The sequence below is a fragment of the Corylus avellana genome, chromosome ca5 (assembly GCF_901000735.1).
Source record: "Corylus avellana chromosome ca5, CavTom2PMs-1.0".
NCBI lineage: Eukaryota > Viridiplantae > Streptophyta > Magnoliopsida > Fagales > Betulaceae > Corylus > Corylus avellana.
In genome coordinates this window covers 34,214,669-34,240,312 of record NC_081545.1, presented here as the reverse complement: position 1 = coordinate 34,240,312, position 25,644 = coordinate 34,214,669, and the positions used below count along the sequence as shown (strand labels likewise).

The window sequence follows — 25,644 nt, the reverse complement described above, 5'->3', positions numbered from 1 at the left end:
TTGTATGTTGTGTTAAATTTTTTTTTTTCCTAAAAAAAAAAAAGTTAACGAGTGTTGATTTAATATTTAAGGAAATTTTTTTTAAGTACAAGTAAATGTAAATTTTGGGTCAAATATTTTTGATTTTTCAATATGGGCTCTTTTTATAGCAATTGGGCCCAAGAAGATATTAAAAATACAAGAAAAAAAATTAGGGTAAAAAAAAGCCAAAAAAAAAGCTCAATTTTAAAAAAGTGGTTAGCGGGCGGTTATCTATTTCACTAACCGCTAACCGGCCACTAACCGCTAACCGCTAACCGCCTAGCGGTTAGCGGTTGCGGTTAGTGAAATTTACTAACCGCTAGGGCGGTTACGGTTAGCGGTTATTGCCACTAACCGCTAACCGTAACCGCCTTTGCACCCCTACTGCGTAGCCACACTTAACAAATGGGGCACCCCCCTCCCCTTCAAGGGTGAAATGAAAAAGTGGTGAATGTCCTCTTTTTTCCTTTTTTAAAGAAATTAAAAACCAATTGAGTAAATTAAAATTGGAGAGATGCTAGGCTTACACAATATTTTACAATAATAATAATAATAATAATAATAATAATTAACTCTTAGAAAAATGATGTGGCAATCATAATTGTGCAGCATCACTTTGTAAGACAAAGTATTGTGTTAGTTATTAATTCTGAGAAATGCTATGCCTCATTTTCCATCTCCTAACCATCTTTTTATTTTTATTTTTATTTTTTTAAATGGATTCAAATCCATCATTGAATTTGTAGGTCTATATGTGGGTTCTACATATTCAATGATAGATTTAAAAAAGATATGCATGAAGATAGTTAGGAGAATAAAGCCTTAAGAACATGAGATTCTCAGATAAAGCCTAGCTAGCATTTTTCATTTATTTCAGAGACGTGGAAAGGAATCTTCAACATCGATCGTCTTCATCGTCTTGAAGCAGCATCGTCTTGAAGCGGCATGTCTATATACGAATGGGAGATCCACCACAATTTTGGGCACCTAGCTTTTGTGAGAAAGGCTAGGTAGGGCCTACCACCCCGGCCCTAGCTATTCAAATAAAATTTTGGGTGTTCAACTACTTATTCTGAGAGTTGAATTTCAAATAAGTTTTTTTCACAAAAGTCATCCAAATTATTAATAATTTGAATAGTTAATTCTTGTGAATTTCAATCTTTTAACATTGTAAAAAAATTTATATAAGATTTATCTATTTAAATAAATTTAAAATTATTCAACCACCACGTACTCCAGAAGATGGATCTTTGGCGAATTCTCTCGCATGCATTAATGAAGATACTTGTCAGAAAAGTCGATTGCTGAATACTAGAGTCTGTCCTAAGCATAGCAGTAATGACGTGCGTAATTAATGTCACTTATGCTCCTCTTCAATCAACAAATTCTTTTATTTCAAGGTTAGAGTGTTAATTAGAATCATGATTTTCAGTGCTAGCTAGCTAGATAATTGCTAAGATACTTTTCTCGAAGGGTATCAGCTTTGACTGGTCTAGGTATCGATCTAGCTAGATCAAATGGATAATCAACCCACCAGAAAAGTGTATATATATATATATATATATATATTCCCATCTATCTTATTTAACGTCATTTAGGTTAATATGTCAACCTCATAACAAGAGTATCGAGCAATTTTAGAACATGCATGTGACGAATATTGATATATGGGTTATATAACTTATAATATTATATTCAATAATACAAGTGTTTTCGTACCCATATATTCATACACTAAAAAAGGTACACATTTTTCCATTGGCACACAACTTTGAAGATCATCAATTCACTGATGGCAGTTTACAAATAAAGACGGAAGTGGAGCCCTTAATTATTGACTCCCTTTCTCCTTCATCTTCATGTTGAATCCCTTCTACAATATTAATTTGAACATTCTGCAGCCATGCATGCACGTGATTTGTAATAAATATTTCATTTCATTTTCACTGATTTTTTTTTAATGCACAGTATATGCTTACAAGTTACAAGTGCGTGTTTTCCTACATTATACACATTACGAATTATGTTTTAACTAATCCACCCCCCACCCCCCCAAAAAAAAAAGGCATGCATGCTAAATCCACTAGGTTGGATGACGCAGGCATATACATAAGTTAAGCTGCTAAAAGGTTAAACCTAGGCCCCCCCCTATAACACTGATTAATGGCTCAATAATTGTCTTATACGTACACTTGCTCTATAAAAGCCCAGCTACCCCTATCAATTAGCTCTCATTATCTTTCTCCACAATTCTCTCTCTCTTTCTCTCTCTCACAGAAAAGATGGATAGGAATAGACCGAGCAACTCATCCCAAGATGTTGAAGTGAGAAAAGGGCCATGGACCATGGAAGAAGATATGATTCTGATCAATTATATTGCAAATCATGGTGAAGGCGTATGGAACACCCTAGCCAAATCTGCTGGTAACCCCACTTCACCCTATCATTATCTTTCAAAAACCTTTTTTTTTTTTTTTTTCCTTTTTAGCAGTAATTAAACCTAGTGATCATAATAATCATCGATCCCAGGTCTAAAACGTACCGGAAAGAGTTGCCGGCTCCGATGGCTAAACTATCTCCGACCTGACGTTCGGAGAGGTAATATTACAGCTGAGGAAGAGCTCTTGATTGTGGAACTGCATTCCAAGTGGGGAAACAGGTGCGTTCATGTTACTTACGTTAATCACGACATGCATATATATATGTTTTCCAGGAATAATTATTAGTTTTATATACCTTAAAAGCTACAACCTGCGGCCAGAGAACTTCTTCGTTGTTTGCTCTAGTAGTTTTGACTAGAGAGAGAGAGAGAGAGAGAGAGAGAGAATTTTGCCACGCAGGGTTTGGCGGTGTTTGAGGAAAGTGGCCGGCCACCTGAAAGGCCTTTGCAAAGATCTGTTCCAGAAGTTCATTGGGATCCAATCTGGATTTTTCTTGATTTTGGTTTCATATACACTACTTGTTATCCCACTATTACGATTTCGTCCATACGGAAGGACGATAGGATTTTGCTTAAAATGGTGCATGCTTTTCCTTTCACCACTTTTTCTCTTTTAGGTCTTATAAATGATGGAGCTAGCTAGCTAGCTAACCCCATATCTTTTTCCACTTCACCTTCAATTCCTTCCAAATAGTACAAGAAAAATGCTAGATATTCTACAAATTTTCTACAAGTCTCCTATAAACTAATGTAGCATCTTAGTTGAAAGTCCCCCATGTCAGCATCAGTAGATAAATATCGAATAGAATTATAGTATCTAACATTTAAAGTTGTTGGCGTAATTTGTAAAGAGTATGTTATAAATTTTGTAGCGTATGTAGCAATATATACTTGTATATAGCATCTCCTTACTTAGATCCCTCGAAGACAGATTGCATCATGAAGCATGTAATACCTTTTGGTTGATCTTTTTTTTTTTTTTTTCCCCCAAAAATCTAATTAAAATGATTTAGGAATATATCAGGCTAGGGCTTGTGCACATAATTATTTAATTTTTGAAATTATTAAATTTACTATTTTTATTAATTTAATTAAGTTGATAGATAAATGGTGATTCATAGTGTAGTCAGCCATCCATGCCCTGGGGTTATTTAGGTCCATACATATAGAGGATGAGATCGATCCCCACTCCATGGTATAAATTTGATTCGTAATGATTTTATAGCTTCTCAAGAAAAGAAAACAAAGAAAAAGTGAGTACTCCACATCCCAAAAAGGCTATAAAATATATATCTAAAATTTCTTGTGGGGATCTTCTTTACCAAAGGTAATTATATTCAAAGCTCTATTATTTTCAAGGTTCCAAATCTACTACGTACAGTTGTGGACTGAGCAATAAATATTTTTACCATTTTAGGCCGAACCCATATCAATTGGTCCCATGTTAAGCTTCCTTTCAGAAGAAAGAGAAATTCTCCGAAGTAGACATAAAAATAGCCTGGTCCCAGTAGTGATTCAAGGCACCCAAAAGGATGGCTGCATGTCTGCATGTGAGCAGAGGAAGATATATATGATCACAGCTCATATATATCAGCTGTGATCCATCTGATTCAGAAGATCCACTTTACAAAAATCTGCATGAGCTCGACCTTGAAGAATACCTACCTTTTAAACCGCCCCACCTCCTTAAATGTCGAACATGACCAGTTTCCTGACCAAATACTAATAATAAAAAGAACAGAAAAAAGAAAAAAGAAAAAAAGAAGAACAAGAACAGGAAGAGGAGTAGAAAGAACCAACTGTCTACCTGAGGCATTCAGAAACCAACTGTCCTTATATGAAATCACCGTGATTTTGGATTATGGAACATGACTTGGAATAAGTCATTATAATGTTTGTTTTTCTTTTAAATATATTCGGCCCGTTATTAGTGATGATAAAGAAAGTGTAGGATCTATTTGTATGGTAATTAATTAAAGTAAAAATTGTAATACCTCAAATATTTTATGTTGCAATCTATAACGTTTAGTTCTGAAACAACGTAACTTCTTTAATTTCCTCCATTCATATATATATTTGGAATTCTGGATTTACTTTTGTTAATTGCAATTATTTATTACCAAATAAATAATATGACTCTGTTCATATTGCTGGCAGGCTCACTGTCAAGGCTGCTATATATATATATATACTTTAACTGATATATTCTGATTTATTGTTCATATATAGGGTACTGTAAATATATCTCAAAGTGATGCTTCCAGCATATACGATGGATCATATTCATAGCTAGCCAGCAACTTTCTAATGACACATTGGATTTTTTTAATTCAAGACTTGGTTGATTTTTAGTTGAAGTTAATATTCTGTGAACCTTATTTTTTTTTTATATATATAAGTTATTATGTGTTGGATACAAGAAGCAAAAATCATTATATATTCATAAGCTGTAATTTTGTCCTACGACTTACTTGCTAAATTAAGCATGCAGGTGGTCAAAAATTGCAAAGCATCTGCCTGGAAGAACTGACAACGAAATAAAGAATTACTGGAGGACTAAAATCCAAAAGCATATTAAGCAAGCTGAAGAGAATTTATATGGACAGACTTCTGATCATCAGGTGAATGAGCAAGCAAGCTCAAGCCAAGCTTCTAGCATGAATATTGATCCCATGGAAGCCTACTCTCCACCAATATCAATATATCAAAGAAATATGGAGCCTATTTTCCCAGCCCCTTTACCCGCCGCTGAATCCAATGACAGCTATTGGAACATGGAGGACATCTGGTCTATGCAACTACTTAATGGGGATTCAATACAATGATAATATATATGGTCCAAATTATAATATATCGGTCCAAGTTATAGTTTGAAATCCTGTGTTTTGCTTGTATTAATTGAAAGTAATTGGCTTATAATTAATGATCACTTTGCATAAGTGAAGGAACACAGAAAAAGACTGGTTGATTGTCATATTTTATAAGTAGACAATCAACTCTATATATATATTGTTGTTAATTAACAAAAGCTATAATTCCTACTTTAATTACGTTGTTAATTACTTGTTTTATATATATATTTGATTGCTTAAAAAAAAGATTGAAATTATAAGTTAAGATTATATATGTCTGGTTTCCAATAGATGTTGTTGTCACGCATGCGATAGGATAAGCTTCTAGCATCGACAATCGACATGAATAAAGATCAGCATATGCCCATCCATCAACTCCGGCCAAACTGAAATTAAACCATTAGGAATTTGACACGTAGAAAGCCAAATTAACAACTATACTTGTCATGTTCCATCTCTGCTTTCCATGAATATCCGTTTTCGTACATAGCATCGCAGCATGAAGCCTGACGTTTGGCTAACTAGTGCACTAGTAGCATAGGAAGTTTTCTTCACGTTCTCATAAATTCACACGTGCACTCTTCAAACATGTTTGTACACGTCACACGCCTATGTTCACATTTGTTATTAAGCACTATTGAATTATAACCATTCTCTACAACCTCCTAAAGCCACCGACTTAAAAAGAGAAAGGGTTTGCAATTGCAGGGGATCAATTTGCTTGCTCTAGGTAGTTACACGAACTTATAATATGAAATTAGCTAATTAGGATCGAATGACCTAATTCGTTTAATTAAATGAGTCGGATTTTAATTCACCTATATAATAATTTACGGTTATATTCATGTCTCAACATATATAATTCAAACATGACATGCGACATAATGGTTGTCAATTTTTTATGTGACATACAAATCCGGCACAAACCTAACACGAAATTTGTAGATTAGGGTTTGAGGGATCTGGCCGTTTAATTAAATGAGATGAATTAAGGTTGACCTATATAGTATTATATCTATATGATCACTACAACCTAATTGGAACACACGAAAAGTGCGTTTTGGTCATTTTAGACTTTTTGTTCAAAAACTCTTTTTGATTTAAAAACTCTATCTTTAAAATGCAATCACAAACAGACTCTTTTAGTCAAAGTCGAAAACAAAGGGTTTGCAAGAGATCCTCAAGCCTCGCTCATTTCCTCCGAAATTTGCAATGTCTTTAATTATATGGGAAAATGATAAAAGATAATAATGGTTGAAGGCTTTTCATTGTCGTCCTACGGAGAGATCTAATATAATATATAATCTTTGAGCCACTTGTTCTTTTCATGCACATGTTTCACGTGCGAAAATCATTCCAAACAGAAACATCATGTGAACGATAAGGAAAATTCACATGATGGGTCGGCCTTGAGTGCTCATAGCCTCATAAAGCGTTGGAAAATGATGATCTCGGGTCCCATCTACAATTTCCTTTATCATATATAATAAACCTTCTGCAATATTTTGCTAAAGGAAAATGTTTAAGTTAAACAATTATAATCTAGTTTCATATATATATATATATATAGTTGAAAAGTAAACCATTAATTATTTAAATTGATAAGTCTGATTTTTTAATTTATTATTCATCAATTATAAATAATTTTTCAGACGACGGATTGACGGGGCCCTCCTTCGTGAAGAATTTCCGATGGTTAAGATAGTGATCATAGACTTTTTAGAGAGAGAAAACTAAATTCTTAACTGTTCTTATAATTGGCATCCTTAACAAATGAAGGATGTTATTAGAAAGTGTCCAGCATATTAAAGGAAAAGATTGATCACGACATTGATTGTTGCATATATATGGGTATGGATTAGTGTTTATAATTAGCTTCATTCATTTGTAAAGTAGTCGTGAGGACCCACAAGTAATTTGGACGGAGATTATGATTATGATTGCTCATCAACATGTGGGATGTTGGTCCCCAAGAGATAAATCAATCAGCTGAGACCACGCCTAATGAAACGGAGGTCACTAGTTTGAATCTTCCCTCCCCCTTGTCCTCTTGTACAGACATGTAAAAAATAAACATGTGGGATGTTGAAAGCTAAATCATACGCAAGATGAAAGACAACTAAGCTTTAATTGCCTCCATTTGTTTTGTAGTAAAATGTGTCTAAATTTGTTTTTCATATTTTCTTGGTAGTTGGTATAATTAAAAAGCATAAGAAAAGCTTAATTGGTTATGTATGTTAATGTTTTTTAGAGTCTTTTTTTTTTTTTTTTTTGAAAATAGATTATGATATGACGACATACAGATTAAATTAGTTTTGAGTGTTTTATTTTTTAATTGTTTATCAATATTTTTTTTTTAGTTTTTTGAAAAGATAAGACAAAATGAAGAAAAAAGTGTTATCATACTAAACTTCTGACCTCTTCTGATAATGTTTTTATTATTTTTGGAATCTTCTTGCTTTTTTGAGCAAAGGCATTAATAACAAATTCAAACATAAAATATTAATCATTTTCACTTTTATATCACATCAAAACGTTTTTCTCAACTAAAAAACAAAAACACCATCTAAAAAGTGTTACCAAATACTAAACAACTTATATTAAAAAAAAAAGAAAAAGCAAATAACTAAGTAATTATACTTCCTTTGAAACAAACTAATTTTTAAATCATCTTTGTGCTCCTTTCTATATATTATTATGTTATGTCAGGTATGCTTGCAACACACACACACATATTATTTTTTGTGATGATACCCCGGGTTTTACTGGTTTAGCCCGACCAGTACCCAGTAATGTAAAACTGGGTCGAGCTGCGGTAATGAAGGCCTCTGGAGAATGATGGGCTTGATGGGCCGTCCAATAAAAGATTACTGGGTGAAGCTGATTATGTATGGGGCTGGCTATTGCCTCTCGGGCTCGGGTAATGAATAAATTAAATATTTTTTTCCACATGAAGGATAAAATTGGGGACCTTTTTTCTTTGCCACAACCAAAAAACACCCCATCCACAGCCAAGATGTGAAGAGCTGGTGTGCGGCAGAGGTGCGAAGGAAGCCTCATCCACAAGTCAGTTACGCCCTGACATAATCTCTAAATCCTCTCCAAGTTCATCTTGATCATCATTCATCACAACTTCCAATAAATATCCACCACCCATTATCCATATTATCCACCGCTAAATTAGCACGTTCCTTTCGAACGTGGCAGCACATGACTGGCCGGATCCACCTTCCTCTGGTCCCATTCAGTGACTCCTGTAACCTGATTGGGGCCCAAAGATCGGACGTGTCCCCACCTTCGAACATTCAATATACGGCCCTGATTGATTGATGTTTTGACACACCCATGCACTTAGAAGCACCGGAGTCGTCAATAGAGCATTTTGGGTCATAAAATATTGGATTAATAGCGCTTACTGTTGTTTAAAGTAAGCGCTAACCAGAAGACGTCTCAATTCCCTTACAATAATATGTACGGAATTTGACACAGAGAGAGAGAGAGAGAGGGAGAGAGAGAGATGGGAAGGGCATTTGTGTATGTGATTCTGGGGGGAGGGGTGGCAGCTGGGTATGCAGCGCTTGAATTCACAAAGAGGGGGGTCTCTCAGGGTGAACTCTGCATAATCTCTGAAGAATCAGTGAGCTAATTCTCTCTTTCTCTCTCTCTCTTTTTTTTTTTTTTCCTCTTTGAGAGTTCATTGGGTGCACATCGTTAATGGGTATTTATGCGTTTTTTGCAGTTGGGTAATCGTCAATTGTCGTATACTTTTATGTAGCCTTAAAGTCGTCCAGAAATTTAGTTTATGATTGATTTCTTTTCTTTCAGGATTGGTTTGTGCGAGATATGAATGTGAATCGTTGATAAATTTAGCTTATGAATTTAAAAGAGGGCGTTGGTGCACTCTCTATTTTGAAGATTGTTGAGTATTCTGAAGAACAACAGCTTACGTTAGTTTGTCATATTCTATTAGCTAAATGCCAACAGTTTTGGGTATTTAGAATAGTGAATTTTCGATTCCAACACATGCTTAAATACCCACGAACATGTATATCTCTAATTTAAGTTTAAATTCTTGTTCTGTTTGTTGCTTCAAGCAAGAGTTCTAATATTTTTGACGGAATTTCAAATTGCTTAATAAGTATAATGGCATCAATCATGACATCTAATTCCAACACATGGTTAATAGCTCCTTTGATTCTCCATAATGGCCATTATATTTTAGTTTGCGGTGATGAGAGTTTAATGCGAATTGGATGAGAGATTTTTGAGAACTATAGTTATGCCATAAAAATTGGGACATATATTGTGTGAATTGGAATTCCTAGGGACAGAGCATGACATGGAACCTTATAAGCCTCATATGCGCATGAAATGATTCTTGTAGGATACTAAATATTGGACTTCTCATGTCTTGTAATTTGTTTGAGTTGTTTGTAAGATATGAGTTTTTTTTTTTTTTTTGTTGGTAATATTGTAAGATATGAGTTAAGTTTATTAAGAAAACATTTTATTTTTTATTTTTAAAGTAAATAATGTTCTGCCACATTTTCTTTGTCAGGTTGCGCCTTATGAGAGACCTGCATTAAGCAAAGGATTTTTACTTCCTGAAGGTATGCATTCACATCATGGATGATAGAACCTTGTGAAGTGACTGTTGTCTTCGTTCTTTTTAATCACCAGATATCTGACGCTTCTTACCACGAAAGATGAATTCTGCATTTGTTAAAAAATGGTCATGTTAGTTGGGAACTTGTCTCCTGCTCCTACCTGTATAGGAGCATTATGTATTATATATTAATTTTAGTGTTTTTGGTTGGCCCCTTGGGAGGAAAATTACTAAACCTTGAGCCTTGAATCCAGAGGCGGAAATGTTCCCCAATTTTTTAAAATGGCCCTATAATTCTTTTAAAATCAAATTTTTACTCCCTTAATTGTGTTTTTTAATTTCGCCCCCGCATAGCTAAAATCCTAGTTCCACCCCCATGCTTGTATCTAAAATTTTGTTCATGAGGAACAACCCCCACCCCCCAACCCACCACCACCACAAATAAATTAAAAAAAAAAAAACTGCTGTAGACTGTAGTGCTTGCTTAATTCTTTAATATAAATTATTACCTCAACAAAGTATAATTAACCTGGTAAATTAGCTAATCATGTATCAAACTCTTGCTCTGTTGGTATCTGGACATCAATATGACATTTGCTCAAGGGCAAGAATTCTGGAGTTTTAGGCTAGCACTTTGTGTAAGGTGGAAATTAATTTGTTTCCTAATTCTCAATCGATGTGCAAATGCTTATTATTTTTTGCTTCATTTTTTTCCTATTTCTTTCATCTTTCTCATTAAATTCATATCTGAATTGGTTACTGAACAAGTGCTAACATGCAGCTCGTTCACCCCTTTCATCATTTCATACATGCGTTGGTGATAATGAGGAAAGGCTAACCCTTAAGTGGTATAAGGAACACGGTAATCATATTAGTATGCTTAAGCGGCATTTCTTTTCTGTTGATATTCGTTTTTTATATGTATTGTGTCGGTTGATTGGAATCTTGTAAAGTTCGGTGTATGTTTCTGCTCGATAAAAGAATTTATTTTTGGAATCTGGATCATTTTTTTGTAGGAATTGAATTAGTTCTTGGAACTCGAATCAAGTCGGCCGATGTAAGGCGTAAGACATTATTAACAGCTGCTGGGGAGACTATAAGTTACAAGATTCTCATCATTGCTACAGGTGCTCGGGTATTAGAACTAATCTTTAATAGACTAATATTTATTTTGCTTTTAATAGTAAGCCGGTGTTATTAGTAATCAATAAATGCATATTGCATATAGAAGGAAGAAGCATTTGCCCTTGGGAAAATGACAGATATGCTAAGGATATCGTTTTCCATTGAATTTGGTGATAGTTGCAATGGCAGGATCACTTCCCTTGGACAAATATGAAATTGGAATTATACGGTAGTGTGCTAGATGCCTAGGTCTAAACATACACTAACGGATTTTTTTAAGAGCTTATGCCTTGATTTGTTTTTCTCTTTGTTCCATGTTATAAATAAGGCAAGATCCTAATGTCAAAAGAGTTCTTTGATTTTGTCAAAATAGTAAATTTTGTGTAGATGTGTTTGGCCTATCAAATTGTCAGACGTTCTCAACTTTTATCCATATGAAAATATGTGTGGCTTTCTGGCTTTAATTGATTAGTCTGAGTTGATTGTAGGCTTTGAAGCTTGAAGAATTTGGAGTGAGTGGATCAGATGCTGAAAATGTGTGCTATCTACGAGATTACAATGACGCAAATAGGATTTTAAACTTGATGCAATCCTGTGCTGGTGGGAATGCTGTTGTCATTGGTGGTGGCTACATTGGAATGGAGTGTGCTGCATCTTTGGTGATTAATAAAATAAATGTAACCATGGTTTTCCCAGAAGCACATTGCAGTAAGTGTCTGATACTTCCTTTTACTTGTTTATTGGATCCGTTAGTTTACTGGATAAATCTGTCCAAGGGGTAGTTAGACGTATTCTGGAATATTATTGTAGTCATTTTGGTCATTCTTATATATTTTTTTCAATAAGATGACTGACTGATGAGAATTTTTTTTCTATTCCTTCTTCTTTTTTCCTAATGATGCAGTGGCTCGTTTGTTTACTCCCAAGATTGCAAGTTATTATGAAGATTATTACAAGTCCAAAGGAGTACAATTCATTAAAGGAACTGTTTTGTCATCATTTGATATTGACTCCAATGGGAAGGTAAATGTTATGCTGCCTTGAGAGGATCTCTTTTGGGTTCCATAGTAGAACAGAAAGGTGGGGCAGAAGTCCCCAAGTTTGGAATGTGAAAAGGTTGATACCTTTGACGACTTTTATATCCCAAATTAAGGAAACTGGCTTCAACTAACTGGAGAATAGGATGTCTATGGTCATTTCTTAAAATGATAATAATACTCATATTAGTAATAATTGTTAATTATCATTTATCCAAAAAACTTAAGCCAATATAAAATAATGAATTTAATAATCTAATTAATATTCTCTAACACCTCCCTCCCCCCTTCTCATGTGTAAGTTCAAACTTATTCTGAATAAATAAGACCCATCAAATGAGATATTTAACTAAAATAGAGGTCATTGTGGAGTAGAGTTTGAGCTTAGAACTATTGCTATTAGATTACCATTATTCTAAAAGTTTAAGCTAATAAAAAATAATGAATGTAATCATTTAATTAATATTTCTAAGACTAACAATATTGATAATAATAATTATAATATAGCAACAATAATAGTAATTTTCCTTTTTAATTATTTAAAAGCCAAGTCATATTGTTTCCATACTAGCAAGCTAATATGAATTGTGCATCCATTTGACCTTTGAAGTGGCTTTTTCATCATTTAATTAATATTGTAACAACTTGTTATAGGTCACTGCCGTTAATCTTAGAGATGGAAGTCAGCTACCTGCAGACATGGTGGTTGTGGGTATAGGAATCCGTCCAAACACAAGCTTGTTTGAAGGCCAACTAACTTTGGATAAGGGTGGGATCAAAGTGAATGGAAAGTTGCAGTCGAGCAACAGCTCAGTCTATGCTGTTGGTGATGTTGCAGCATTTCCAGTTAAACTATTTGGTGAAACTCGCAGGCTTGAACACGTGGACTCAGCTCGAAAGACTGCAAGACATGCTGTTGCTGCAATAATGGAACATGAAAAAACGGGTGAATTTGACTACTTACCTTTCTTTTACTCCAGAATCTTCACAATGTCTTGGCAGTTTTATGGGGACAACTCGGGGGAAGTAGTCCATTTTGGGGATTTCTCAGGAAGTACATTTGGGGCTTACTGGGTAAGCAAAGGTCACCTCGTTGGATCTTTCCTTGAAGGTGGAACCAAAGAAGAGTACAACGCTCTAGCCAAGGCCACCAGGCTCAAGCCCGCGATTGAAGACCTGGCTGAGATGGAAAGGCAGGGTTTGAGCTTTGCATTGACGGTTAGTCAGAAACCGCTGCCGTTGCCGCCTGTCGATGTTAGCGGTTCTGGTGTTGTTCTGGGAAGACCAATTTATGCTTTCCATGCAGCTGCTGGTGTTATTGTGGCTTCTTCAATAGCTGCATTTGCATACTGGTATGGGAGGCGGCGCAGAAGGTGGTAAACAAACTGTTTTGGTTGTGGTGACAGCTGAAAGGCTATTGGTGTTGCTCATTACAATCTGTGTAACCGCGTTATAGCATTCATAGGGCTAGGAGATTTTTAGTACTTGATCGTAGCTGATCATTGTTGTTCCACAATATTATTTAATACAAAATTACATAATCTTTATAGAAAATTGGTAGTTTCTCTGATATCTCTACTTTCTTTTGTGAATTTTGTGACAGAACCAGCCATTTACAACACTCACTGGTTGAGGGGAAGAAATAGTGAAGTTAATTTCAGGTTCATCATGCAAATGCATCATTACTCATTATCATGACGTTGAATGAATTGAGTCATGAGTTTGCATTTTGCAATCAGTCCCTGAATCTATTTCTAAGGTCTTAAGCTCCTCAAAACTTGATTAGGAAAGACGCAATCCGTCTGTGTCTTTCCCATACTATATTTGCCATATGTCTTTTATTTTTTTTATTTTTTATCAAAATAAAAATATTAACAAAAAAATTGAATCACAAAAGTAATTTTGGGTTTTTATGTCACACGCTAATAAACAGAGCCTATAATGAGCTTTTGTGATTAGGGTTACTATTCGAGAAAGTTTCACAAGGCATCTTTCAATTTTCTGCTGATTGCACAATGCTCTACGTGGCTAAATCTTTGACTAATTCTTAAATATCCTCAATGGTATCATCATGCCCTTTGCAGTCATTAAATTGAGATGACTAGGGTAGGTGTTATTGCGATGCTTTGGAGTCATACAAAAGAAATGTTAATACTCAAACACAAAGCATCCAATCAACAAGAGGGCATTTGGTCTAGTGGTATGATTCTCGCTTTGGGTGCGAGAGGTCCGGAGTTCGATTCTCCGAATGCCCCTACTTTTATTTATTTTTTCCTTCAAGGCCACCCATCTCCGATCCAATATTTTTAGCACTCCACAAGGGCATTTTCGTCAGCCAAAATACCAAAACCAAAGCCTCGCCTATATTTTCCAGAGCCCCGTATATCCCTTATCCTATCCTCTTCTCTCTTCACACACCCTCTCTCAGACTCTCGAAGAAAAATGGCGAGCACTCTCTCAACACTCACACTTCGATGTCTCTCTTATCCTACGCCCACCTCCTCCCCTTATCCTACGCACACATCCAAACCCACCACCCTCCTCACCTTCCCCTCCACCCCTCTTAGCCTCACCCACCGGTTGACCCATCTCCGCCCTATCTCCGCCGTGGCGGCCCCCGAGAAGATCGAGAAGCTCGGAGCAGAAATCTCCGGCCTCACGCTCGAGGAGGCGCGCGTGCTTGTTGACTACCTCCAGGACAAGCTTGGCGTGTCCGCCGCGGCCTTCGCCCCTGCTGCCGTTGCCGTAGCCCCCGGCGCGGGCGCCGGAGACGCCCCCGCGGTTGTCGAGGAGAAGACCGAGTTCGACGTGGTAATCGAGGACGTGCCCAGCAGCTCGCGCATATCGGTGATCAAGGCGGTCAGGGCCCTCACGAGCCTGGCGCTCAAGGAGGCCAAGGAGCTCATCGAAGGCCTGCCCAAGAAGTTCAAGGAGGGCGTGTCCAAGGACGAGGCCGAGGAGGCCAAGAAGCTGCTCGAGGAGGCTGGTGCTAAGATCGGCATTGTTTGATTTTTGTTGCTTAGTTCTTGTGATTTGAGGGTAGTTATGCTAGTAGTTTGGCGGTACAGTGGAATGTGATTGATTGTTGTTCTTACTTGAATGAAATTTCACGGTGTAATGAAACTGAGTCTCCGTGCTCACCTTGTGTTTGTTGAATTGCAAAAGAGAATGAATTTGTGAAAATGAACTGTATTTCATAACTTGGATAGATTCTACAAAAATAGGCTATTCCTGAAATTTTGATAACATGCTTTGAACTTGGAGATTTTAGTATTTAATGTCAGATTATTGCATTGTGTTTTCAATTGCGCTGAAGAGAAGTTAGTGTTTTCTGTGGGTCTTTGATAAGCGTTAATTTCACAGTGCGATTGAATGGCAGAGGAGGTTGCATTAACATGTCTACTATGTTCTTACAACATCTTGCTGCGTTGTTGCAATGTTTAGGAAAAATTAAGTACACACTTCCTTTTTCAATGTATTTTTTGGTGATTACCTCAAGGGTTTCAAGTTTATGTATTTGATTTTAGAATAGCTGAGTGTCATTATTTGCAGTTTTGATATCTGTATTTTAATAAAGAATATGATTACAACCCATATGTATATATTGTACGAGTCAAAACCCTAATATGATGCATTGAAAAAGGAGTTCAATTTCTTAAACTATTAGATGGCTTTTCTCTCATTTCCCCAATAAGATTTCTTAGGTCTGAAAGAGAGCACATCTGAGACTGAAATCTAACGGAGAGGAATGAAATTCCAATTTCCAAGCATATAAACTAACTCATAAATATAAGTATAATGATGGACAAGAAACCAAATCTTCAATCTTACTATAAAAATAAGGAGAGAGAAAAAAAAGGTTGTTAAGTAAATAGTTAGAAAATCGTGAAAATTATTAAAGGCCTTGGATAAAAGTAAAGAAACTTGTGTTGTGGATTTAGTCTGGATTAGTGTTCAGTATGTAAAGGGCATGTAAATATATTTTTATTATTTTAAAACTACTCTTACCATTTCCAATTACCAACCTATTTACAATGTTTCTCAAATTTTTATGGTTGCAATTGATCATCTTTAACTACTTAATCCTTTCACTTACCTTTTCGTTGAGATTTTTTGTTAACTCCAATTAAAAATATGACGCGTGAGTCTAAATGATGATAATATTCTTGCATAATTTTATTTTTATTTTTTTTAAAAAAAAAAAAAAACCCTGAAAGGAGAACTATTGTGCTCCATTTTCTCTTGCCTAAGAAATTCAAGAGTTGAAGAGAGTCCCTCGGCCCTTTATTACAATCAAAATGCCATTACACATATATGATATATGCGGCCAACCTATAGTCCCACTTGGGCAGTTGCCCATAGATCTCCTTTATGAGCCGTGATTGGGATTAGCACTTTCCCCAAATATACCCGGAAGAAGTCCTGCCAAGTAATCTTATAAGTTTTTTTGAAGTCATCTCAAATGTAATGTAGCTTTTAAAATTACCAATAGATCAAAGTTCAATATATTACATCTCAAATTTAACGGTAATTTTAAAAGCCACATCACATTTGGGAGGATCATAAGATGACTGTAAGAGGACTTATAATATTACTCCTGCACAAGTATTAGCCTTTTTTTTTTTGTAACAAAAAATTTTAAATCTAAAGGCATGGTTTTATTTTTCATACATCTTGTAGGGGTATAAATTATAATGGACAATTTTATGTCACTTGTGAGTCACATATGCCTGCATTTTTCGGTGGAAGTGTATAATATATAGTTTGAGATGATTGAATAAACTTTTTAAAGTGTAAAAAGTACATTGCAAATTGATTGGTTTTTATTGAAAGGGGGTGATAGAGTTTTCTTTCAAACTATAACTTAATCTATAAAAATGGTACTTGTCTTTTTACATGTAAAAAGTGTAGTTTTTTTTTTTTTTTAAAAAAAAAATGATATAAGACTCTTTTTTTTTTGTGGTAGATTTCATAAGGAGGGCGGTGATTGACGGTGGAGAAAGAGAAGCTGGAAAACATCCAAAGTGGGTTGCAAATTTTATTGGCTAACATTATAAAACGATCAAAAAGTGATCCACATAAGAGTCATCGCTTTCCACCGTGATATGATGCATATTACATATAACATGTTTACTTTGGATTTTCTAAAAATTTTAGGGTATTCAATCATTTAAATTTACCTAAGTTTGTAATATTTGTTTTTGAATGTTAATTATTATTTGTTATAAATATTAATTTGAAAATAATTTTTAATATTAATAAATCTAAAAATAAGTCTATAGAACGAGAAAATTGGTCGCACGACCATTCAAACGACATCAAGATGGCCACTTGACAACCTTGACCAGCCAGCACAGAGTAGCTAGGAGTAGGAGCCTAGGATTGTCACATTAAACAATAAATTAACTCATAATGAGAGAATGCAAATTTATAAAAAAAATATATATTTAATGTTTTAAATTATTTGTTAATATATATATAATTTTTTTTGGACCAATTAATATATTTATTTTGATAACATAAAACAAAAAATCAGCAACCATATACTACTGTTTATTATTATTATTTTTTTCTTTGTAAATATATACTATTGTTTAATACATTTTACTTTGTGTTTTCTTTATAGGTGACCGCCGGATCTCGTGTTGTCCACGTGGCATCGCCACAGGCATTTGATATAGGTGAGTATTTAGGTGTCAACACCAACCGGTAACGATAAAAAGGGCAGGGAATCATGGTCGTCTTTACATACGGCCTTCATTTTATCGAGAATTTTTTAGGACACGTGTCACACATCTAACAAGAGTCCGCGACTCCGCGCGCTTTTGTTCAACTTTTTTGACCTAGGTGTTCCACCACCACTCTTGCGTTTCTAAAAATCACATAACTCTCTGTATACAACAACCCACGTTGTGGCCAGGAAGAACACCGAAAACGCTCGAGCAACATGGAAGCAAAAGGAAGCGAGTACCGTCTATTCTGCACTCGAAGCGGTGCGGGACCAGCGCAAATATCAGCTAACGTACGTAAAACGCTGAAAGCGACCTTTCGATACCGACAACGAAAGAAACAAAATACTGCCGAGTTACCACCGCTTGAAAATGAAATGAACCTCTATTTCGCGGCGATATTTTGGTTTCCCATGTCCGAGATATTCGATTTTCTTTTTTGAAATTCATTTGAAGAATTTGATTCCACTCTGTTCTGGAAAATGGTCTTGAGAATCGCTTCCAAAGGATAAAGCTTTTGAAACCCTAGTCCTAGTTCTTGAGGTATTTTCTTTTATACTAATCAATTAATTTGCTTATATTTCCCTTTATATAAAATCATTCTTTTAGTGGTGGTATTATTTAAATCATACATTGGAGCTCTTCTTCAAGAAAGACAAACCCTAGAAATGTTTTGATTCACCTGTCGTTTTGCTCCTTCTTCGTGTTCGTTTCAGCGGTGACGGTTGGTTTTCTTGAGAAAACGGTTTCCTGAAAATGGGAACAGTTGAGACACGGGCTAAAACCCTAGCTGGGGGTTCTGGTCTTCTTGCTGAAACAGCTAAACCTCGAGCCAAGGAGGAGAAACCCCTTAAAGAATGTGTTGGCAGTCCTGCCGGTCCAGAGGGGACCCGAGAGAATGGGTTTCCGGTGTCTATGAATGGAGAGGAGGTTTTGGGTGGTGGGGATGTGAAAGTGGTCGAGACTCGGGTAGTTGAGACGGAGGTTTCGGTTGAGGAGGGTTTCGGGGGACAATATGAGGACGTTTCGGGTGTAGACGAAGGTGGGCTTGAGGAGTCCGAGTTGGGTGGAGTGTCTTCTTTGTTGAAGATGAGAGGAAGTGTGGGAGTGAGAGAAATAGAGGTTAAAAATTGTGGTGAGAGTGAGCGTGTTGAAAAGTTGGGAACTTTGGGTGTTGAGGGAATGGCGGCGAATGGTTTAGGTGGCGGAGCTACGTCAAAGAATGGTGTGCAGAAGAGAAGGGTTTTGGTGGAGGAATTTGGGGATGAAGAGGATGGTGGTTCTGTGAGTGAAAACGGGGGAGACCAAGATGGGAAAATTGAGATTATTGAGGTTCCAATTGAGGATATGTGTAAGAACGAGGATGGGGAAGGAGAGGAGAGTGTGGCTGATGAAGGGTATGAGTTTTCCGTGGGTGATTTTGTGTGGGGTAAGATTAGGAGTCACCCGTGGTGGCCAGGGCAGGTATATGATCCTTCGGATGCTTCGGATTTTGCGGCCAAGTTGAAAGTGAGGGGACGGTTGCTTGTGGCATACTTTGGAGATGGCACGTTTGCTTGGTGCCAACCCTCTCAGTTGAAGCCCTTTGAGGAGAATTTTGAAGAGATGTCAAGGCAGAGTAACTCAAAGAACTTTGTATATGCCGTGCAGAGGGCTGTGGATGAGATTGGCAGACTCTTAGAGCTAGAGATGATTTGTTCTTGTGTAACTAAGGAGAATGGAGATGGACTTGATAGACCATTGGCAGTGAATGCAGGAATCAGGGATGCAGTTCTTGTCCCTGAAGGTGGAATTGGGAAGCTTTCAAATAGTCTGTCTGAACCAGTGGGCCTTCTCGCTGAAGTGAAACATGTGGCGCAGACTATTACCATATGCAGTGCCCTTGGACTTAGGGTGTTAAAGAGCCGGCTGGCAGCCTTTTATCGGGCAAAGGGGGGTTATCATTTGCCTATATATCATCAACCACAACCAATTCTGGGTCTCGAAGACAACTTGAATGATGACATAGTGGATATACATAATAGGGTGGAAGTTCCAATTCAGGGGCCATTCGCAGAAGATTGGCTTGCTTCACCGGTAAGTCCTAAGTTCGGCCAGACCAGTCAAACCGCGACACACAAGAGCCTAGAGGATTTGGGAGATAGGCTGTATCAAAGAAGGAAGAAGAAAAGTATTGCTGAAATCATGGAAGAGAACATTGATGGGGATGTGGCTAAAGAAGGGACAATCTCGGGCAAACCAGCACCATTATCATCGAATAAGAGGAAGAAAGGCAGCGATGTAACTGATGATGGTCATGGGGTCAGTGAAGTGTTACAAGGTATTAAGAGAAAGGCCAGGATTTTGGGGTCTCCATTAAGTACTAACAGTGAAGTTTCAGGTGTCGAAAGTGATGGCAGTGGAGGCAAGGAAGAAACTAGGAAGAGCCGTTCATCTAGAGTTAGAAAGAAAGATGAAGGTGTCAGCATTGAAGTCGATGGTGGTGTGGGCAAAGAGCCAACTAATGATGAACCTGTTACCATGAAAAGGAAGTTGAACCGTTCTAGTCTTCAAAAAATTGATGGCAACGCCAAAGCACAAATTGAAAAGGGCTCTTTCTCAAGGGAGAGGAGGAAGAGCAAGTACTTGTCTCCGCCTTTCACTAATCTAATTACGGGGCAAAAGAAGAAAGACATGGAAACAGAGTCCCTTAAAGTTTCTAATGAATCTCGTATGGGGGAGAGGATGAGAACGGCTGCAGGCCACCTTGCTGGGCCCTCTCCAATTCTGAAGTCTTGTAATGAGACATTTCAGAAGAAACTCTCGGAAGAACTTGGTCTGGAGCAAGACCCGTCTGACATCTCAAGTCCTCAAACACCAAAACAAGATCGGATCCTGATCATTGATCCGGATAAAGTTAAGGCGGCCTCTTCTATCGAAGTGCTATCTGAAGTTCGGCGTGCAGCTATTGGTCCTGTATGTCCATTGGGAGACAAATCCCTTGAAATGGTTGGGGACTTTATGTCCATACTCAGAAGCTCAGTCTATTGCGATGGATCAAACTACAAAGCATACAACAAGCGTCAACGTGGCAGAAAGAGAAAGAATCTAGAGTCTGATCCTGGGTCATTGGGTAAAGACCAAAGTAATACTGACCACAAATCACCTGGACATGAATCCAAACAGAGGACGAGGAAGAAGACCAAAGAAGCGGAGTCGCATGAAACTAAACCAAAGAAAGCTGCTAAAACACCAGATGCAAAGTTAGCGGAATCACATGAAGCTAAACCAAAGAAAGCTAAAGCTGCTAAAACACCAGATGCAAAGTTAGATAAGCATCGATCAAAGCAAGACGGTGGAACACGTGGTATGAAGAAGAGTGATAAGAAAACTGACGGGGAAGCCTCACCTGTAGTGCTTTCTGTGGCATTCGGCCCAGGATCTCATTTGCCTTCTAAAGCTGATCTCATCAGAATCTATGGAAAGTTTGGGGCGCTGAACGAAGCGGAAACAGATATGTACTATATCAATTTCACTGCTCGGGTTGCCTTTGTAAGGAGCTCCGACGCAGAAGAAGCCTTAAATCATTCACTTCATGCCAGCCCTTTCAAAGCTGCCGGTGTTACTTTCAGCCTCCTATATCCTGAAACGAAGACCCGTGAACTAAGAGAAATACCGCAACAAAAAGCTTCTCCTCCAGGCAAGACTCCAGGGAAGCCATCTGCTTCACAGCCATCGCAACTTGACTTCGTGAGGCAGAAACTTGAGACGGTGAACTCAATGCTGGAGAACTCGGGTGGGAAAGTGTCGCCGGAGATGAAATCCCAATTAGAGAGAGAGATAAAAGGTCTTCTGGAGACGGTGAGCACCATGGTTGGATCTCGGTCGTAGGTCAGGCAATATGAGAAACTGAGCATTTTGGCTCCGTGCACAGGCCGACGTTTAGAGTTAGGGAACATATGTTACTTTCTTTTGAGGGTGTTTGTAGGGATGTACGGGTTAATTATCTCACCGTTGTTTTTGTGCGTAGGTTTTTACTTGATACAGATGGGTTGGCCTTGTTATATAGTCTTTACATGAACTAGTTCAATATGCCCCATTAGTATAGAGATTATCACTTTTTCTACTCTCTCTCTCTCTCTCTCAATTGATAATATCAACATGGAGTATTTTTCTTTCTTTTTTTCTCAGCAATACAAAAGAATGGGGGAAGGGGAACCTCAAAAAACAAAAAAACCAAAAACAGATTGCAGTACAAGTTAATAGTAGTTCATCATTAAAAAAAAGTTTTATTAACACCAACAATTTCCCAAAACCGAAGTGGAAGTGGGAATTGCTTGCCTATTTGAGGCTGAATCTCTCTCTCGAGTCGAAGTTCTGTCCCTTTTTGGTAATTTGCCTCATAAAAAGAATCAGAATAATTTACAGAAATGGCCTAATTCCGAGAAAGAACGCCCCAAAATTCGTTAAGGGCTACTTATTTTGTCTGGGAAATCGAATTCATTTAGTTTCATTGTGTTACGATTATCCTTCCAATTAGATCACAAAGAACACATAACAGAATTCAAATAAGCTGAAACTAATGAGATCAAGGTTAAGAAAAAGCTCAAAACGTAGTCTGAAAACTCAGTGGATGACCATATAGAAGAAATAGTTTTCTCCATATGAATGTTTGCTCCATGTGTGAGCCCACAGGACGCAAAATATAAACATCAAGGGGCAATTCTCACACGTGTTCTAACAGAAGGTATGAAGCCTATAAACAGAGGGAAACAAATCAAGCACATTTCTAGAAGAATCAGTCATCAACAGGGTCCTGAGGAGCTTCATCTGCCCTGCGTTTGATTGTGAGGACAGGGCACTCAGCATGCTTCGCGCAAAATTCGCTCACGGTTCCTACAAAAACCCTGCAGTGTCGTCCGCAAGAGGAATTACTTTTCGAAATACCCTACAATATATCAAGATATAGCACAAATATCCCTTCCTAGACAACGTGCATATCCAATAATCAGTGAAAATGGATTACGGAGTTATGTTCAAAGAAATGGGTAGAGGGAACTTGAGTCTTCAAACAAGCACTAAAAGCATACCTCTGAAAAGGGCCAAGACCCCGGCTTCCTACAACAAGAAAATCAGGCTGGACTCGCTTCACCTCATGGCAGATTTCTTCTTTGGGATCACCTCTCTTGATCCATGCCTCACAAGAAATCTACAATCATTCCAATATAAACATTGGAGACAAATATTACTTGATCCAATGTAACATAAAAACACACACACATATCCAAAACTGATGTATAACATACACACACACACAGATCCAAAGCAGAAGCACATCAGTACCCCCATTTCATGACATCTAGTGACAAAGAACTCAAGCAGATGAGTCCCTCTTGCCCTGTCCCTGTTCTTCATGTTTTTAAAATCTTCAGGTGACGCATAAATGCTATCCATGTCATCAAAACCTAGCAGAAACAAGTTAAAACATACCATCATTAGCTGGTGATTTTCTTCACATCAGATGCAGTGCAGTTTCAAACTTAGATCAGCATACGGAAATTAAATAAGTAGAACTTAAATGCCACTTAGAAAGTTAAGACACAAAACAACAATATCAGAAATCAATTTGGTATTCTGCCAGGTGACCAACCATAAGAGCTATTTTCTTACTTAGAAATTTACTGGAGAAATAAAGAGAAATGAGTAAGATCTCCATATGGCCTTTATCAACTGAGAAAAAGCATGTGAAGATTGATAACGTGCTGGTCTTTGGATTGGAAAGGAGCTCCTCTATAATAATTAATGTGGTTAAGGATATGTATAACTGTTGTAAGTAGTTTAAGAACTAATGGACATATCACAAGCAAGTTTTCTACTCAAATACGTTTGCATCGCAGAGCAGAAGCACAATTCAAAGTTTGTAGATGACACTTTAGAATCTAGAGGTTTCTAGGTCAAGTAGGACTAAACCGAGTATACATTAGTAGACTAAAGAAGATTGAGGTACCTCCAGCAGGTATAGTTCACCCGGAATGCAGGGAAAGACTAATCATGAATAAAGGTGGAGACATGCAATTGAGGCAAATCTAGATAGCCCTACATTAAATTGCACACATGACAGATTGTTAATCGTGCCACATTAGCCTTCCTTCTGTCACATGTGCAATTCAATTAGATGCAAGGACGACATTGCTCCCATTTCAATTGTTCAAGAAAGAGACTAAATTTTTTTACATTTTAGAGAGAAACTCGAACCTGCGCCAAATTTGAAGGACACCAAAAATTGTATTTCACCCCAAAAAAAAAAAAACACTAGCAATATATGGGGAAGAAGATTCAAAATCGATCATCCACCTAACAGTATCCAAGCTCAAGTTTCCACAATCATCAGCTTCTCTGATTGACGCTTCCAAATTCAATCAAATCAACACTCAACTCCGGTGCTTTCACCATTGAACAAAACCAAACCTCCAATCTACCCACTTTACACAACTCCCCCTCATTCCAACACAATCAGAGCCAACTTTTACTTCTCTCATGCAAATCCGTTTCCCTTCTACATTTCACGGAATTACCAAACCAACCATCAGCGCAAGTAAAACCAATTTCCTCAAGATTTAGATCCACAGAAAAGAAATAAAAGTAATAATAATATAGCAGAAAACCTAAAAATCACTTCAAGTTGTTCAGCTTTTCAAATAATAGAGATTCTTCAAAAACCGATACATCGCACAAACCCTGGCCAGGAAAACAATTGGGTTTCCATTTCCTCCGTTTTCTCGGAAACTAAACAGAGCATAAAAAGCAACGATCAAAGAGAGAGAGTAAGGTAGGGAGAGAGAGAGAGAAAACCGTCTTCATCGGGGACTTGGACGTGAAGGAAGAGGAGCTTGAAGCCGGAGGTGTTGGAGCGAACGATCTTCTGGAGGGTCCACTCGAACGCTCCTTTGCTGCTTATCGACGCGTGTGGATACCCCTTGATAGTCGACTCGTTCACTCCCATCATTATCCGAGTCGGCTCGCCCTCCATTTTCCTCTTCTTCTTCTTCTTCCACTCACTGAGTCACTAACTCAAACTCGCTTTCTCTCTCTCTCTAGTCTCAGTCCGAAGTTTGTAGAACAAAAGCTGCGCCCTGAGTACGCATATAGGCGCATTGCGCCGCATGGCGCAAGTTAGCATCTTATAGATTATGAGTTGCTAAACTGCATGTCACGTGCCACCCGGCAGTTTTTTTGAAATGAGGTGTCGGTCGTTTGGTAAAGGAAATGGCGGGGGGTCAGAGTCGTTTCCTGTCCGATTGTGAAATGTCGAAATACCATAAATGCCATTAGAGTTCTTTGTTTCTCAATTGACGTACGTATTTAACATGCGACAAGCTTATATTAAGGTTCAGAGGCAGTGGCTCAAATAAAAAGGCAAGGAATTTAAATTATCTAATGCATATTCTTCTTTAATTTAAGGATGTACTTGAAAAAATTTCTGATTGTTCTGATTGAACAAGGTTCTTTTTTATTTACAAAGAAAATATTAAATTGGTCCAAGTGGCATGAAGTTTCAACAAATAGTTTTATGGAGTTTAAGGTAACTTTTTTTTTTCAAGATATAGAATTTGTGCTAAAAGGGGAGGGAAAGCTCTATGTTCTTGGTTCTCTTATAATTTGATCCTCAAAAGGTCCCCAATTCAAATATTTACTATATAATTTATCTCCATTTCAATTAAAATAATTTATGTATTGTTGGGTCCACAAATAACGAAGCACGTTAAAATATTAATTTACATAATTAAAATTTTCATTTCTTATTAATTGAAAATTTTAAAATAAATGATAATTTAACACTTCCACTATAAACAAA

At 37.1% G+C, this 25,644-nt stretch overlaps 5 protein-coding genes and 1 non-coding gene across 7 annotated transcripts; 5 read left to right on the top strand and 1 right to left on the bottom strand.

Moving 5' to 3' along the window:
• The first annotated feature begins 2,272 nt into the window (after positions 1–2,272).
• On the top strand, positions 2,273–5,312 carry LOC132182684 (MYB-like transcription factor EOBII). Its single transcript, XM_059595998.1, has 3 exons — positions 2,273–2,445; positions 2,551–2,680; positions 4,953–5,312. Exons 1-3 carry the CDS (start codon positions 2,304–2,306, stop codon positions 5,284–5,286), a joined length of 606 nt encoding a protein of 201 aa, XP_059451981.1. The 5' UTR covers positions 2,273–2,303; the 3' UTR covers positions 5,287–5,312.
• A 3,189-nt stretch (positions 5,313–8,501) lies between these two features.
• LOC132183099 (monodehydroascorbate reductase 4, peroxisomal) lies at positions 8,502–13,653 on the top strand. Of its 2 annotated transcripts, XM_059596496.1 has the most exons (7): positions 8,503–8,950; positions 9,872–9,923; positions 10,701–10,781; positions 10,936–11,054; positions 11,533–11,752; positions 11,949–12,067; positions 12,736–13,653. In XM_059596496.1, exons 1-7 carry the CDS (start codon positions 8,831–8,833, stop codon positions 13,459–13,461), a joined length of 1,437 nt encoding a protein of 478 aa, XP_059452479.1. In that variant the 5' UTR covers positions 8,503–8,830; the 3' UTR covers positions 13,462–13,653. The 2 variants fall into 2 exon arrangements, with proteins under 2 accessions (XP_059452480.1, XP_059452479.1); XM_059596497.1 differs by lacking the exon at positions 10,701–10,781 and having other exon boundaries at positions 8,502–8,950.
• A 611-nt stretch (positions 13,654–14,264) lies between these two features.
• On the top strand, positions 14,265–14,336 carry TRNAP-UGG (transfer RNA proline (anticodon UGG)). The gene has a single exon. It is a non-coding gene; the product is annotated as a tRNA-Pro (tRNA).
• A 122-nt stretch (positions 14,337–14,458) lies between these two features.
• On the top strand, positions 14,459–15,237 carry LOC132181727 (large ribosomal subunit protein bL12c). The gene has a single exon (XM_059594966.1). The coding sequence runs from the start codon at positions 14,524–14,526 to the stop codon at positions 15,088–15,090; it is 567 nt and encodes a 188-aa protein (XP_059450949.1). The 5' UTR covers positions 14,459–14,523; the 3' UTR covers positions 15,091–15,237.
• A 3,007-nt stretch (positions 15,238–18,244) lies between these two features.
• LOC132180847 (PWWP domain-containing protein 6-like) lies at positions 18,245–21,915 on the top strand. The gene is made up of 2 exons (XM_059593823.1): positions 18,245–18,353; positions 18,527–21,915. Exon 2 carries the CDS (start codon positions 18,567–18,569, stop codon positions 21,678–21,680), a length of 3,114 nt encoding a protein of 1,037 aa, XP_059449806.1. The 5' UTR covers positions 18,245–18,353; positions 18,527–18,566; the 3' UTR covers positions 21,681–21,915.
• A 488-nt stretch (positions 21,916–22,403) lies between these two features.
• Positions 22,404–24,906, bottom strand: LOC132180929 (universal stress protein A-like protein). The gene is made up of 4 exons (XM_059593928.1): positions 24,642–24,906; positions 23,133–23,254; positions 22,880–22,998; positions 22,404–22,696 (listed from the first exon to the last, which is right to left on the bottom strand). The coding sequence occupies exons 1-4, from the start codon at positions 24,817–24,819 to the stop codon at positions 22,588–22,590; spliced, it is 528 nt and encodes a 175-aa protein (XP_059449911.1). The 5' UTR covers positions 24,820–24,906; the 3' UTR covers positions 22,404–22,587.
• Positions 24,907–25,644: the final 738 nt, after the last annotated feature.